We start from the raw sequence: 15028 nt of genomic DNA on the forward strand, positions 1-15028 counted from the left end.
GTCCAAACTATACAAGGAGGACTTAAAACCCAACAATAAGAAAATGAACAACCAGATTAAAAAATGACAGAAGATCTGAACACACACCTCACTAAAGAAGATACACAGATGGCAAGTAAGCATATAAAAAGATGTTCAACGTATGTCACCAAGGATTGCCAAATAGAACAACGAGATACCACTACATACCTATTAAAGTGGCCAAAATGCAAAACATCAACACCATCAAATGCTGGTGAGGATATGGAGAAATGGCAATTATCATGCACCTGCTTCAGGAAACGCAACATGGTACGGCCACTTTGGAACAGTTTGGCACTTTCTTACAAAACTTAACACACTCTTAACATACAATCCAGCAATAATGCTCCTGGGCAAAGAAGTTGAAAATCTATGTCAACGTAAAAATTTGCACATGGGTGTTTATGGCAGCTTTATTCATAATTGCCAAAACTTGGGAGCAATTAAGTGACCTTCAGTAAGTAAATGGATCAACTGTGGTACATCCAGACACTGAAGTATTATTCAGCAGTACAAAGAAGTGAACTAACAAGCCATGAAATACATGGAGGAACTTTAAATGTTTATTACTATGGGCACTGAGGAGGGCACTTGTTGGGATGAGCAGGGGGTACTGTACGGAAACCAATTTGTCAATAAATTATATTAAAACTAACTAATTAAATAAATGCATATTACTAAGTGAGAAAAAAGCCAAGCTGACAAAGGTACATAATGTATACTTCCAATTACATGGCATTCTGGAAAAAAACAAACTATACAGATGGTAAGAAGTGGTTGCCATGGGCCGGGAGGAGAAAAGGATGAATAGGCAGAGCACAGGGAATTTTTAGGGCAGTAAAACTAATTTTGTACAGTCTTACAACGGTGGATACACGTCATTATACATTTGCCAAAACCCACAGAGTGTACAATACCCAGAGTGAAGTCTAATGTAAACTATGGACTTTGCTTGATAATGGCGTGTCAACGTGGGTTCCGTGGACTGTAACAAATGTTTCGCTCTGGTGGGGGATGTTGACAGTGCTGGAGGCTATGCATGTTGGGCTATGTGGGAATTCCCTGTACTTGCTGCTCAATTTTGCTGTGAACGTGAAACTTCCCTTAAAAAAAGTTTATTGATTTTTGAAAATGTTATTATTGATAATATTATAGAAATTACATCTTTCACAAGTATTTAAGCTTAGGACAGAAAATTTTAGATGTCAACTTACAAATTTGCAAGAAAAGGGGCGCCTGAGTGGCTCAGTCGGTTGAGTGTCCGACTCCGGCTCAGGTCATGCTCTCACAGTTTGTGAGTTCAAGCCCCGCGTCTGGCTCCGTGCTGACAGCTCAGAGCCTGGAGCCTGCTTCAGATTCTGTGTCTCCCTCTCTCTCTTCCCCTCCCCTGCTTGCACTCTGTCTCTCTCTCTCTCTCTCTCTCTCAAAAATCAATACAACATTTAAAAATTTTTTTTTTAATTTGCGAGAAGGTATATAGTTTTTCAAAATTCTTTTAGGGTTCGTGGGGAACAAAGTTTGAAGACTCCTAGTCTAAGACAATGGTTTTCAACAAGGGCCTCATCATCCCCTATGAAGCCATTTCTGTAAATTTATGGGGCATCTTTCGTTGTCACAGTGACTGAAGACAGCTACTGGAATTTAGTGGGAAGAGCGCCAATGAAGCTAAACATTTTGCAAGGGGTGGAGCAGCTCCAGAGGAGATTTTTACCACAACACACAGGATTTGCGAGTGTCCCTGCATAATTATTTTAAGCCATTTGAGTCTAGAACTTTGTTTTACATATAATCGCACAGTATTTCTGGAATAGCTGTGATAGAGGCTGAATTTTGGAGGAAGACAACTACCACACACAAAGGGAGACCATACTTTCTCTCATCCACACTTTTACCAAAATGTGTTTGCCATGGCAATGCCACTCATGGTGACCGAGCTCCGATACCACACACCCCTCTATCACCTTTAACATGATCACCTAGAGCCATGGCTAGCGTTCCCACATGTGACCCACATCTAACCACCTCCAAACTTGGGTCACCAAAACACTGCAGAGGTCTCCCAGGGGCCTCAGCAGCATCGGACCACACTCCGGATGGTAGCGTTCTTTCCAGAAATGGCTTTCCACTCAAGATAAAAGGAAATGAAGAAGAGATGGGTTCTCTGCCTGCCTTGGGTTTCCTCTGCATGTCCAGTAATCGTTGCCTTTTATCATCTCTTCCTTCTGGAAAGAACTCCATTCAATAACCACATGCTCACCATCCTCAGTAAAATGTGCAGAAGAAAGGTGCCTCTCAAATATCCAAAAGGTAGTCTTAAACTTAGAGAAGGTAACAAAATATTTTTTAAAAAGAGAGGCACGGTCTCTTACCAGCACCTTTTCCTTCACTGTACAGGCGTGAGGGTTGATGGTGCCTAATTCATGTAATGGCATAAAATCTGATCACAATGAAAGGATATGGTGCTTCCAGAAGCTACAAGGTGAGATACAGGTCTCCCTAGTCAGCCACTATTCCTTTTACCCAAATTGAAATCAGTAGGCATTCTGGAGGGGGGAAATTTCAATCCACATCTAACCACCCTTCTTCCAGAAGCTTATGAACTAACTCATTTCCTTCATTGTGAACTAGGATCACCCAGGCCTATCAATCTCCATTTCTTTAACACACTGTATGTAAATGCCATTAATTGGGGTTGTTGTAAGCAACAACCATTAGCTCAACATCATCCCAAAACCTGTGGGCCATACAAAGGAAACAGACAATGACCTTGTTTACCCTTAATCATTCTTAAGCCCCAGCTCTCTATGCTTTGAAATCAGAATAATATTGCTTTTCTCCTAGCCCTCTAGAAAATTTTAGAAACAGAAATTGGTTCATGCGTCAATCACAAGAAGAAAGGCATTAGTGGAAAACATGAAGCCGTTGCACATGATGGTGTTATTAGTCTGTCCCTCTCTGAGAATCAGTGGTGTATAATCCCATGAAGTAATTTCCCCTATGGCTTTTTAAACATCCGTTTAAATTTCAGGCAGCAAACAATTGAGCCAGTATTGGCTGAATTGGGAGTAATAACAATGTGAGATTTTAATAATGGAACTCTGAAAGGGGTCCTTTTCAGGGAGCACATTATAAAGGAATTTTCTAGACAAAGAGAAAAAGCAAATCTTACCTCCAACCAACAAGTAGCTGTTGGGAAACAGTGTTTTTGCTTGCATAAGTGCCCTTGCATGACCTGAGTGGAAGAGGTCAAATATTCCATCGGCATAAACTCTGACAGGCCTGTCAACTGTGGGAGAAAGAAAGTATCATCAACAGAACTTCAGAGTAAGGAAGCCCAGTTACATGATTCTTCCAACATCAGTTGAGCACTGTAAGAAAGTTTACGTGGATAAAACACAAGGTCTGTGTACCATCAGTCTCTTATTGGTGCACGCAATTACTTCATTCTTGACTCTGGCAGCGCTGAGTGAGGGCTCCCAAGACCTGTGCCCAAAGGCAGTGTTGTGCAGGGGTCTGCTCATTCTGCTTAGAGAGACTGGTGTGCATCTGTCCTCCCAACTCCAAGTCACCTTGGCAGCCTGAAATCAGCTGGGGTAGTATTTACACCACAGAAATTGGCAAATGCTACAAATCTGGGTGTATTTCCCTCCGGAGGGCCAACCGTTCAACATTTACCAGCATACCCTGCACAAAGGTCACTACCTAACCTCTCTGGCATCATAAGGGATGGGGGAAGGGCGTGTGCCCCAAAGACAGAAGAATCGGGGTACAAAAGTTACATGTGGGGGTGGTCCTCAGGGTTGCCGGCCAGCGACCAACACTACAGTCCCTCTGAGGGAGAAAGGTCAAGAGTGAAGTGGCCTCAAGAGATATTCTCACTGTGGCATATGGTATTCTAGGAGGAGCCATTCCATGATGAAGAGGGACACACTTTATCACAGCTCCTGGGAGCCAGGAGACTGTACCAGAAACTACAGGATGACACTTGGCTGAGAAAGCCCAAAGACCCACGCCCTCAAGTAAGATGGAGACACAGTGGGGAGAGGGGTTGAGTGACAACTTTTACCCATTCTGGACTCTCAACAAAGGAACTACAAAGTGAAAATATGGCAAACTACAAGCTAAATATGGCAAACTGAACATATACACATTTATCTCTACTTCTTCCCAAATACAAGAATTACAGAGAAAGATTTAAAAAGGTACAATCCCCCCCCCCCAAAAAAAATTGTAAAAAATTAAAAGGTTTAATTCCCCAAGGGCAGAGGAAACAACAAAGGCAATGACAGTAGATGAGAGAAGTCCACAACATTTTGGCAAGTTGATTGTCAAATGCTTAGTGTCTAAAGGAAATAAGAATCAGGGTTAGGGCAGGCAGGGAAAGGGACTGTTGAGTTGTTAGGCTTATAAAAAAAACCTAAGAGTCCTACTGATTTTTAAAACTACCTACATGTATTCTAATGATGTTGTAAAAATAAATTTAAAAAAAATCAATGCAAACTTCTGTTGAATGATCTGTAAGATTTAAAATTGTGATGATTTCTTGATGTAGTATAACCTCATTAATTTGGAATATAAATTAAAAGGAATGTTCCATTAATAGATTCAGATGGTACAATGTTTCTAATAAATTAAATTTCTCTAATAAAAAAAACTCAAGAGACTTTATGTCAGATAGGGAATTGCAATTATTCCCAATTATACACCATCTTGAACAAACAGAATTGCCTTCACAGGATTATACCGGATTCTAAATAAGCCATGGTAAATAGAAAATGCTTTGAAATAACAAACTGTCTAATGAGGGATCCTTGGTTTCAATGCTCTTATTCAATTTGAATTCAATTGAGGAAAATTTGTTTTAAGATATAAATCCCAGGGGAAAGCAGATGGCAGTTTTGCAAAACTTTTTGTTATTGATTCAGAGGTGATCAAGATAAATGAATTCAGGAAGCAGGGAGGAAAGAAAAGTAAAGAAAGATGACATAATTACCGAGAGAAAGACCATTTAGTAAATCTTTGAAGAGTATTTGTGGGGTTGATTTTGCAATACGCTCACTTTTTAAAATTGTAGTGTGTCAGCAATTTCCAGACTGGGAAACCATGTGGGCCCAAAAGAAAAAAAAAACAAAAAACACCCCCCCCCCAAAACCAATCTCTTCAACAAAGGAGCACTTCAAGAAAAAAAAAAAAGACAAAGATGGAAGTGGGTGTGCAGATTAGAGATTTAAAACACTTTCCAACATACCGAACGTATGGATATTATTTGGATTTGGGTTCAAAACAACTATAAATAAACGATGACATAAGGTAACTGGAAATTGGAACACTGCTTATTTGGTGATATTAAAGAAGTACTGTTATTTTTTAGGTGCGATAATGGTATAGGGGTCATGCTTTGAAAAACTGGGTTTTTAAGACATGTATACAGAAATACTTATGGATGTAATAATAGAAAGCTTAGGACGTTGTTTCAAATAATTCAAGAGGGGGCAGAGGATGCGGGCATGCAGGGGCAAGACCGGCATTGGTGGGTGGGCGTTAGGTATAGATAACAGACACACGAAGGTTCATTATATTGTTCTACTTTTGTGTATGTTTGAAATGCTCTATAATAACTTTTTTAATACAGTGTGGCTTTTTTTAGTTTGTATGCTTATTTGTTTTGATCTTTTGTTTCAGGTTTTTCTGGACATCCTTTTAGGCACTTGGGAATTCTCCAGGGCATTTATGTTGGGAACCACTGGCCTGTGAAGCTGAGGGTTTTGTGATGATCACAAGTGAGAACACAACTATTCCACGGCCATGGTGGAGAGACCTTAGGGTGGGTCCCAGGGATCCCTGCCTCCTGGTGTTCATGCCTTTGTGTGATTTCCTCCCTTTGAAATGTGACCGGGACCTGGAAGTTTTCTAACCAGTTGAATATGGCAAACACGATGGATGGCACTCCTATAATTATGTTATCGTAGAGAAGATTCCATACTGCTAGCAGACTCACTCTCTCTTGGTGGCTTTGAAGATGCCAGCTATCATGTTGTGAGAGGGTCACATGGTAAGGAACTGCAGGTGACCTCTAGGAGCTGAAGGTGGCCTCCGGCTTACAACCAGCAAAAAGCTAGATCTTTAGTTTTACCATTGCAGGCAAACAACCCGTGTGAGCTCAGAAGCAGATCTATCACCATCAAGCCTCCAGATGAGAAATGGGCCCTGGGTAACACCTTGAATACAACCTTGTAAGACCCTGAGCGGAAGACTCAGCTAAGCCAGGCTCCCAGCCCACAGAAAATATGACATCATCAATCTGCATTGTTTTAAGCCACTAATTCTGTGGCAATATGTTATGCAGCGTAGAAAATAAATACAATGGCATCATAAATTTTCTTCCCACAGACTATTATAAATTTTTACAAGTATTCCAAATAAATTCCTATGAATCCTGAACTGAGAGTAAAGTCAATCAGATAAATGTGATGTTCTGATAAAATGCCTATCTGTACGCCACAGGCTGATTGCCAAGTTTCAAATAATTTCAATATAATAAACTACACCCAACACCAAAAGGATGCTGAATATGTGCTTGAGAATCAGGGATGCGAATGATGACCACAGTATAGCACTGTGGGAAAATCTCATCATTTAACTGCTTGGATCTTATACTCCAAATTTTCTAACTTATTCAGCACTTATACACAAATGAAATGGTTAAGGGGGCTATGCCTGCCTCACATCTCACACCATACATGAAAATTAACTCCAAATGGATCATAGACCTAAATGTATGAGCTAAAGCTGTGAGGCTTCTAGAAGAAAACAGGAGAGAATCTTAGTGAGTTGGGTTTGGCAAAAATTTCTTGAATAGGGCCCTAAAGGACACACCATAAAGCTAAATAAATAAATAAATAAATAAAATTGGGCCTTACTTCAAAACTCACGTCTTTACATTTTTACAAAAATTCATACACTGGAAGAAAATATTTGCAAAATGTATATCTAAGACTTGTGTCTAGAATACAAAAGAACTGCCAAAACTCAATAATGAGACAAATACCTCATTTTAAAAAGGGCAAGAAAATTGAACAGACACTTCACACACACACACACACACACACACACACACATATAAGCTCATGAAAAGATCTTCAATATCACTGGTTATCGGGGAAATGTAAATTAAAGCGGGAGTGATATACTACTTCATGTCCCTAGAATGGGTAAGAATTTAAAAACATATCAACCATACCAGGGCGCCTGGTTGGCTCAGTCGGTTAAGCATCTGACTTCGTCTCAGGCCACGATCTTGTGGTTTGTGGGTCCAAGCCCCATGTCGGGCTGTGTGCTAACAGCTTGGAGCCTAGAGCCTACTTCAGATTCTGTGTCTCCCTCTCTGTCTGCCCCTCCCCTGTTCACTCTCTGTCTCTCTCTCCAAAATAAATAAACATTAAACGATTTTTTAAATAAATAAACACTTAAAAAAATCAAACAAAACTTCATTGCCCTTTCTTCTAACTCATGGTGCCTTCTAGAAAACTACATTCCAATATAAATTTTTTAAAAAGAGAGATTGGTACTAAACATCTACTAATTATGGTAACTAGTATTGTTTTTGTGTACAACTGATGTGTAAGAAGGGTGGCAGAAAAATTAATCTTTAAAGATCTAATAGTTACATATTTTCTCAAGTTTATGATAGCTTTATGTAAACTTTCTAATTTCCTTCTACTTATAGCCCAGCATTTAATGACAGTGATTGATGTTTACTTTCTCAATACATTAAATTTAAATTTTTTAAAAAGTATATTTAAAGAAAAATTAAGTAAATTATAGTACAGGTGCACACAAATAAGGCAAAATTCATTAAGGTAGTTCTTGAAAAATTAATTTGGCAAACTACACACCGTGGAAATGGAACAATACAAATCCCCCTTTGAGAGGGAAAATAGGCAATTAGAACTAAATTTCCTTTGAAGAAAAAAGGCAGCTCTACTGAAAAGGGACCTATGAAATAATCACTTGGACTTTGTGTGAAGACAGAGGAGAGATTCGCGGTCTCCAGATACGTACGAAACCCTGTAGGTTCACAGTTATACAAACGCACTAGCTGAGCTAAGATCAAAGGGGCCAATTCCCGTTGCTCTAGCGTGTTCCTCCTCTTGTGGCTTCATCACCCTTGTGGCCTGACAGACGTCCTCCAGGAGCAAAGGATGATGAGCAGAGTTTGTCATTGCGACTTTTAGAACGTATACGCCAACCCCTGTTTGGGTACACCTAAGGTCGTGAACCATATTGTAGGCAATTGTATTAAGTCATCAAATAGGGCTAGTGAAGGAGATAAAGACTTCAACTAGAGCTATAATCGTGAAGTACATTATAAACCCCAAATGTGGGTCTGCTTTGTCTTTTTGATGGAACGCTCAAGACAGCACCACAAAAAGGTAATTGCTTACTAGTCTTGAAAATTACCAAACACTCCAAAAAAGCAGTGATGTTCTTCTTATTTTCTTAAAAAGTAGTCAAACAGCAGATTTTTAAAAATTCTCTGAGCTTTTCTACTAACAGTATAATGCTCTGACAATTATATGTGGGTAATCTCCCTGTCATTCTCTCCAACCATTACCAACGGGTACCCTTGATCAATGGTTCTTGCAGTGAGGTCCCAGAACAGGCAGCATTAGCAACAGCAGGGAACTTGTTAGAGATGCCAATTCTTGAGTCCTGCCCCAAACCGACTGAATCAGAAACCTTGCAGGTGAAGTCTGCTTTAACAATGCAGGGGATTCTAAGCAGATAGGAGGACCACTACTCTAATAAAATAGTGGTTATTAGAGTGTGATCTAAGACTAATATGTGCCTTGTGGGTAATCAAAGAGCTAACGTCTCATTGCATTTTAATATGGACGTGAGACGTTCTAAATAAAGGAATTTCTAACAGAATTGTATCCCCAGGTGCCCATCAACATCACCGATCTTCTCGGATAACCTCCCAGGGTCATCACCTGAGATAACGGAGAATTTCTCTTCTAAGACTAAGAGTTCACCTTTGCTCCATCTCACGCCTCCTGTGGTGACCCATGTTCCACAGAGCCCGGGACAGAGCCATTTCAAAATACACCACCGTCTTATCCCAGCTTGGTTCTCCAGGTTTAAACTGCTTGGCAGTTAGACAATGTACAGATGCCCAGTCTCACCCAATCAGCTTGAGGCTGGTTCAGAGCATCACACCCAACTCTCTGATTTTATATCCAGAGGGCAAGTTCCTTCTCCTGTCCCAAACTCCCATCCCTTCCCTCAGTCACTCACAAAATATTTACTGAGCACATAGTATTTGACAAGAATGTCTCTAGGTGCTGGCGAAACAGCAGTGAGCAAGTCAGACAGTCCTGCCACTACAGAAGCTCACAGACTGTTTGACACACCTTCCACCCTCCGATGCAAAGCCTGTGTTTTCACTGAGCTGCCCCGTCTGCTGTGGCCTGTGCCCCACCGGGCTGCCCGTTATGGTAAACATAGCACAGATTTAAGGTAAAAGAGACTTGGGGGTGAATCCGAGCTCCACCCAGTCAGCTGGGACACTTGACAAGTTACTTTTCCATTCTCCAAGTTCTCAAGAAAGGACACGGTACTACCCACCTGCCAGTTTGTGCCAAGACCCAACGAGATCGAGTATAGTGCACAGCACCTACCAGATATAAAGCAAGTTCTACTTCCCTTTCCTAGAGAAGTACATCCTCTTCTTCTGTGGCCTGAAGCTCAGCCTTTAACTTAACCTTTCATAACCACCTGGACTTCCATGGCAGCTTTTGGATTTATTGCTTGGATCAGCATTTCTCAGTGTATGGTCTGTAGACCACAAAGTTCACCACCACCCAGCTATTAGTTAAAATAGCAGTTTTAATTTAGTTAAAAATGCAGGCGTCTGGGCCCCAGCCCAGATTCAGGGGTAAGGGAGAGTGAGCAGGAAATGTGCCTCTTGAACAAACTTACCAGGTGGCTGTTTGCACGCATAAGTCCGGGAACCCCTGGTTTAGCTGCTTTGAGCTACCTCCCCAAGCCTCTTCTTGCCTTTCTCAAAGCTTATTAACTTTGCCTGTCCTCCTCCTCACCTCACTGTCTTGAAGCTATTCTTCGAAGGAAGCAGGGTGTCACGACCGAGATCAAGCTGGAACACCCACGGTTTGAGGTCAAATCCCAGCTTAACTACCCACCCGTGGTTCTCAAGTGGGTCTCCCTGCAGCAGCAGCACCTGGGAACTTGTTTAGAGAGGCAAATGTTTAAGCCCCGCCCCATTGGGACTCAATCAGAAACTCTGGGGGCGAGGCCCAGCCTTCTGGTTTAGTAAGCCCTCCAGGTGATTCCCAGGCACATCCAGTGGAGGACCACTGCCGCTTGTTGGCCATGCAAGATTCATGGCTTGTCTATAGCCTTCATTTCCTCAACTGGGAAATTCTGTAAGTACTAACCCCATAGAGGAGTGAGGGTCAAATGACAACGATGTATCTAAAGAACTTGGTAAGAGTAAGCACTTAATAACTACCCATTCTTATTGCTATTGTTAAGCAAGCTGTCCTTTGTCCCATGGATTCTGTTGTTTGGTTTGATGTTTGGTTTTTGCCATGGTGAGTGGAAACCATGGAGTTATGCCGTCTTCGGTGTCCCCGGGCTGACCTGCTCAGCTAGTCTTATTTTTCACTCCATCCCCATCAGCTGTAACGCCACTCATTTATTCCCACACAGCGCTCTACCTCTGTGCCTTCACTACTCCTGTTCCACTTGCCTGGAGTACCCTTCCATTTGCTGCCCACCTTGTCCCAATCTTCTCCCACAACAATCAGCTCAGGTCAGCTACAAGGTCTCGCCTGACTGCTCCAGGCCAAATCAATCTGTCCTTCCTAAAACTTTCAGTAATCTGTGTGGCAAGGTTGAGCCCCTGAGCACATGCACGCATGTTATTTGGGGGTTTTATCTCATACCAAGTTGTCTCTTTAACTATGGGTGTACTTCGGGGATATTGCAGGGTCAGTCCCGGACCGCTGCAATAGAGCCAGTATCACAATAAAGCTAGTCAAGTGCATTTTTTGGTTTCCCACTGCATATAAAAGTTATGTTTAGGGGCACCTGGCTGGCTCAGATGGGAGAGCACGCGACTCTTGGTCTCAGGGTTGTAAGTTCAAGCTGCACGTTGGGTGTAGAGAGTACTTTTTAAAAAGTTATGTTCACACTATGCTGTAGCCTATTAAGCATGTAATAGCATTGTATCTAAAAAACAATGTATATGCCTAAATTAAAAACAACACTTCATTACTAAAAATGCTAACCATCATCTGAGCCTTCAGTGAGTCACAATCACTGATCACAGATCACCAGAACAAACAAAATAATGAAGAAGTTTGACATGTTACAAGAATTACCAAAATGTGGCAAAGATACAAAGTGAGCAAATACTGTTGGAAAAATGGCACCCGTCGACTTGTTCGACACCGGGTTACCACAAATCTTCCATTTGTAAAGATCACAGTATCTGCAAAGCACACTCCAGTAACGTGCATTGAGATGAGGCATGCCTGAGCTCTCGGGAAACAGAGATGGTACTTGATAGTTCTTTTTCGATCTCTTCCCTCGCCATCTCTGGTATAAAGGAGTGAACGAATGGACAAACTTCTAGCGCAGAGCCCCGGCTCTTTAATTTAGGGCACACCTGGAGAAACTTTTGACAACACAGACTTGTGAACACGGTGATAATTATAATAGCTTAGGTTTGTAGAAGGCTTCACGGTTTAAAAACTGCTCTGGTGTTTTTCACCAAATCTTGTCATCCTCAAAACCTTGTGAAGCAGGCAGGTATCACTGACCCTGTTTGCATCTGAAGACACAGGTGCAAGACCGTTCTCATGACTTGCACAAGGCGGTCGAACTGGTAAATGGCAAAGCTGGGGCTCCACCCGTGCTGTATCTCTGGTTGGTCTAGTTTATCAGTGTAGATGCTCCTCTTTCTGCACTGTGCTATAAATCTCTGAATTCAACTCTCCGATCAAAAGCGAGTGCTACTCAAATAACGATGGGCCTCTCTGCTACTTTAAATGTCAGGACAGGGCCCACTCGGAGAACAAGAAGTCCAGCCTCACCTGGTGTTCCTAAGCGGGCCTGAGCAATGGTCAGTTTTTCATGGGGTGCTTGGCATTGGCAGCTGGTTTCATCTGCAAATGGGGCAGGTGCAGTCAGGGTCTAGAAGGGAAAAAGAGAAAGGGAATATAGTCTGACAAACTTTCCTTTGGCACTAACTTCCCCTAAAGTCTTATTTCTGTTGGCTACACAAGTACAGTTAAGAAGAACATACCTACTGAGTCTTTCAGAGAAATACTTTGCTGTGAGAAATAAAAACAGGGACATTGTCACTGGAACCTTTTTTTTTTTTTTTTTTTTTGACCGATGCTCCGCAATAATGAGAGTGCCTCACATCTACTACGTGCCAGGTACCAGGGGAGATACTCTCGACAGGTTCTCTCTTCTGGGCCCCACAAGAGCCTGTGATGGCTAGATTCTTCTTTCCTTCTATAATATAGGATAATAGCATCTCTAGTTCACAGAAAAGGCAACTGAGGCCCAGCAGGATTACAAAATCTGCTAAGTCACGCCCTTGGAGAGTCATGCTGGGCTGTGAACATTTCACAACCCCGCAGGGCAGACTGTACGGGTTTCGACTTACCCACACCCTGGGGCACCCGGCTGGAAGAAATGCCATACTCAGAAGTGTGGCAGACATCGCCTGTATTTCACACACACCGTCCTGGCCAATCACAAACTCTGACGTCACTTCAGTGCAAAGGCCAGAGCCGTTATCCGTGCCCCGGGAGGGCCTAAAGACACAGCCTTTCTGGCGAGCTGCAGAGAAGGGCCCGGGTAGCTCCAATAGCCACCCACGGCTGGAGGCCCCGCCCCAGGCAGCTTGGGCTAGGGCTCTGGGGAGCTGGGGAGCGCTGAGAGAGAGACGTAGTCACTTGGAAGCCTGCCCAGGAAGTGGCTCTGCATCTTTTAGTCAGCCTCTTAAAATGAAAACCTCACTCTCTCCAGAGGAAGACAAAGGGAGTGGTATTTTTGTAAACAGGGCAAATGCAATCGAGAGTTGTCCATAGCCTCTGAGCTATGTCATCATCATGGTCATCATTGTATCATCTTTGGTATTTTTAAAGCTGAAGGTGACTAGTCACTGTACACATTACATTGTCGCATGAATTAATTGCTTCTTAGGTATACACAGGTGTTCCCTAACTTGGGGAGACCATATGATCCATATGTTTTTTTTTAATTTTTTTAAATGTTTTTATTTATTTTTGAGAGAGAGAGACAGAGTGCAAGCAGGGGAGGGGCACAGAGAGAGGGAGACACAGAATCCGAAGCAGGCTCCAGGCTCTGAGCTGTCAGCACAGAGCCCGACGTGGGGCTCGAACTCACAGACCGCCAGATCATGACCTGAGCCGAAGTCGGTCGCTTAACCGACTGAGCCACCCAGGTGCCCCTGATCCATGTGTTTACAGAGGGGCCATGACCCATTTCTGCCATTCATTTATTCATTCACTCATTCATCATTCATTCACTCATTCAAATATAAGTCAGGTACGATCTTAGAACTGGAGATACAAGTAGGGAGAAGACCGGTTCCTGTCCTGGAAGAGCCTAGTCCTCCTCTGCACTGCCAAGAAGCAATCCTTGTCCCACGCGCCTCCCTCTCCCCATTGTAGCACCTTCCGCCCTGGAAGCTGGAGTTCTGCCCCAGACTTGTTTGGATACCTTCCAGTTGTCTGAGACTTTCTTAACCCCCACCTCCCCGCACACAGCTCTGAAAGCAAACCAAGACTAGTGACATGTCTTCAGGAACCCTGGGTCCATTGTTCGTTCTTTTTCAGATACGGTAAGGTCCACGGTGGGCCAGAGCAGCGTTTGTAATGTAGCAAGGGGTGCAGTGATCTGAGCAGAGGCCTCAAACAGAGCAGAGGCCACAGAATCCCCACGCCAGCACTCGCGGGCTATGTATTCTAGTTTGGCTCTTCTGGTTGAAAGGAACAGACACTCGTTCAAACCAGTTCAAGAGATGAAGGAATGGGGCACCTGGGTGGCTGAGTCGGTTAAGCGTCCAACTTCGGCTCAGGTCACGATCTCGCGGTCTGTGAGTTCGAGCCCCGCGTCGGGCTCTGTGCCGGTAGCTCGGAGCCTGGCGCCTGCTTCGGATTCTGTGTCTCCCTCTCTCTCTGCCCCTCCCCTGCTCATACTCTGTCTCTCTCTCAAAAATAAATAAATGTTCAAAAACTTTAAAGAGGTGAAGGACTACTTTAAGGCTATCCCGGCACAAAAAGTACTGGGAAAAAGGTAGGCAAGGTGCAGTGTCTGGCCCCACAGTGCTCTGCACCCACCTGGCTGGCTCTCTGCACGTGACTCTTTCTCTCCCACTCCCATTTACTCTGTATCCTTCCACTACGGTCAAGTCTCTGCTCACCTGTACTCCCCCGTAACTGGCAGCTCACGTGTGACATTGGCTTCCCTTCCCAATACCCCTTCATTAACTTCTTATGGAGTCTTTCAGCCTCAGTTCCAACCCACCTGCTGCTTCTTTCCATGTTTCCCCATTCAAATTCCTTTTTTTTTAATGTTTATTTTTGAGAGAGAGAGAGAGTGTGCGTGCGCAAGCAGGAGAGGGGCAGAGAGAGAGGGAGACAGAGAATCCAGAGCAGGCTCCATGGTCAGCGCAAAGCCTGATGTGGGACTGGAACCTACGAATCATGAGATCATGATCTGAGCCAAAGTCGGACGCTCAACCGACTCAGCCATCCAGACACCCCTTCCCATTCAAATTCCTAAAGGAGAATCAGAATGGCCTAGCTCATCTTTGCAGAGCAGGCCACAACCAGGATAGGCTGGCATTGAATCAGACACCCACCTGGGGCCCACAGGCTGCGGCTGGTCAAGGGACTAGGAACAGAGAGGGAGGTGATGGGGTGGCCTGTCATGCCCCTTTAGC

General features: G+C 43.3%; 1 protein-coding gene across 9 annotated transcripts in view; it reads right to left on the reverse strand.

Moving 5' to 3' along the window:
• The window catches only part of PCYT1B (phosphate cytidylyltransferase 1B, choline), a 126036-nt gene that overhangs the window by 60640 nt on the left and 50368 nt on the right, over window positions 1–15028 (reverse strand). For all 9 annotated transcript variants that reach the window (XR_007148907.1, XM_047843662.1, XM_047843663.1 and 6 more), the window contains 2 exons: window positions 12141–12240; window positions 3191–3307 (listed from right to left, as the gene is read on the reverse strand). Coding sequence is in view for 8 of the 9 variants with exons in the window: in XM_047843662.1 (XP_047699618.1) it covers window positions 3191–3307; window positions 12141–12240 (217 nt within the window). In the remaining variant the exon portion in view is untranslated. The remainder of the gene's footprint in view (window positions 1–3190; window positions 3308–12140; window positions 12241–15028) is intronic.

This window comes from Prionailurus viverrinus, chromosome X (assembly GCF_022837055.1).
Source record: "Prionailurus viverrinus isolate Anna chromosome X, UM_Priviv_1.0, whole genome shotgun sequence".
NCBI classification, from domain to species: domain Eukaryota; kingdom Metazoa; phylum Chordata; class Mammalia; order Carnivora; family Felidae; genus Prionailurus; species Prionailurus viverrinus.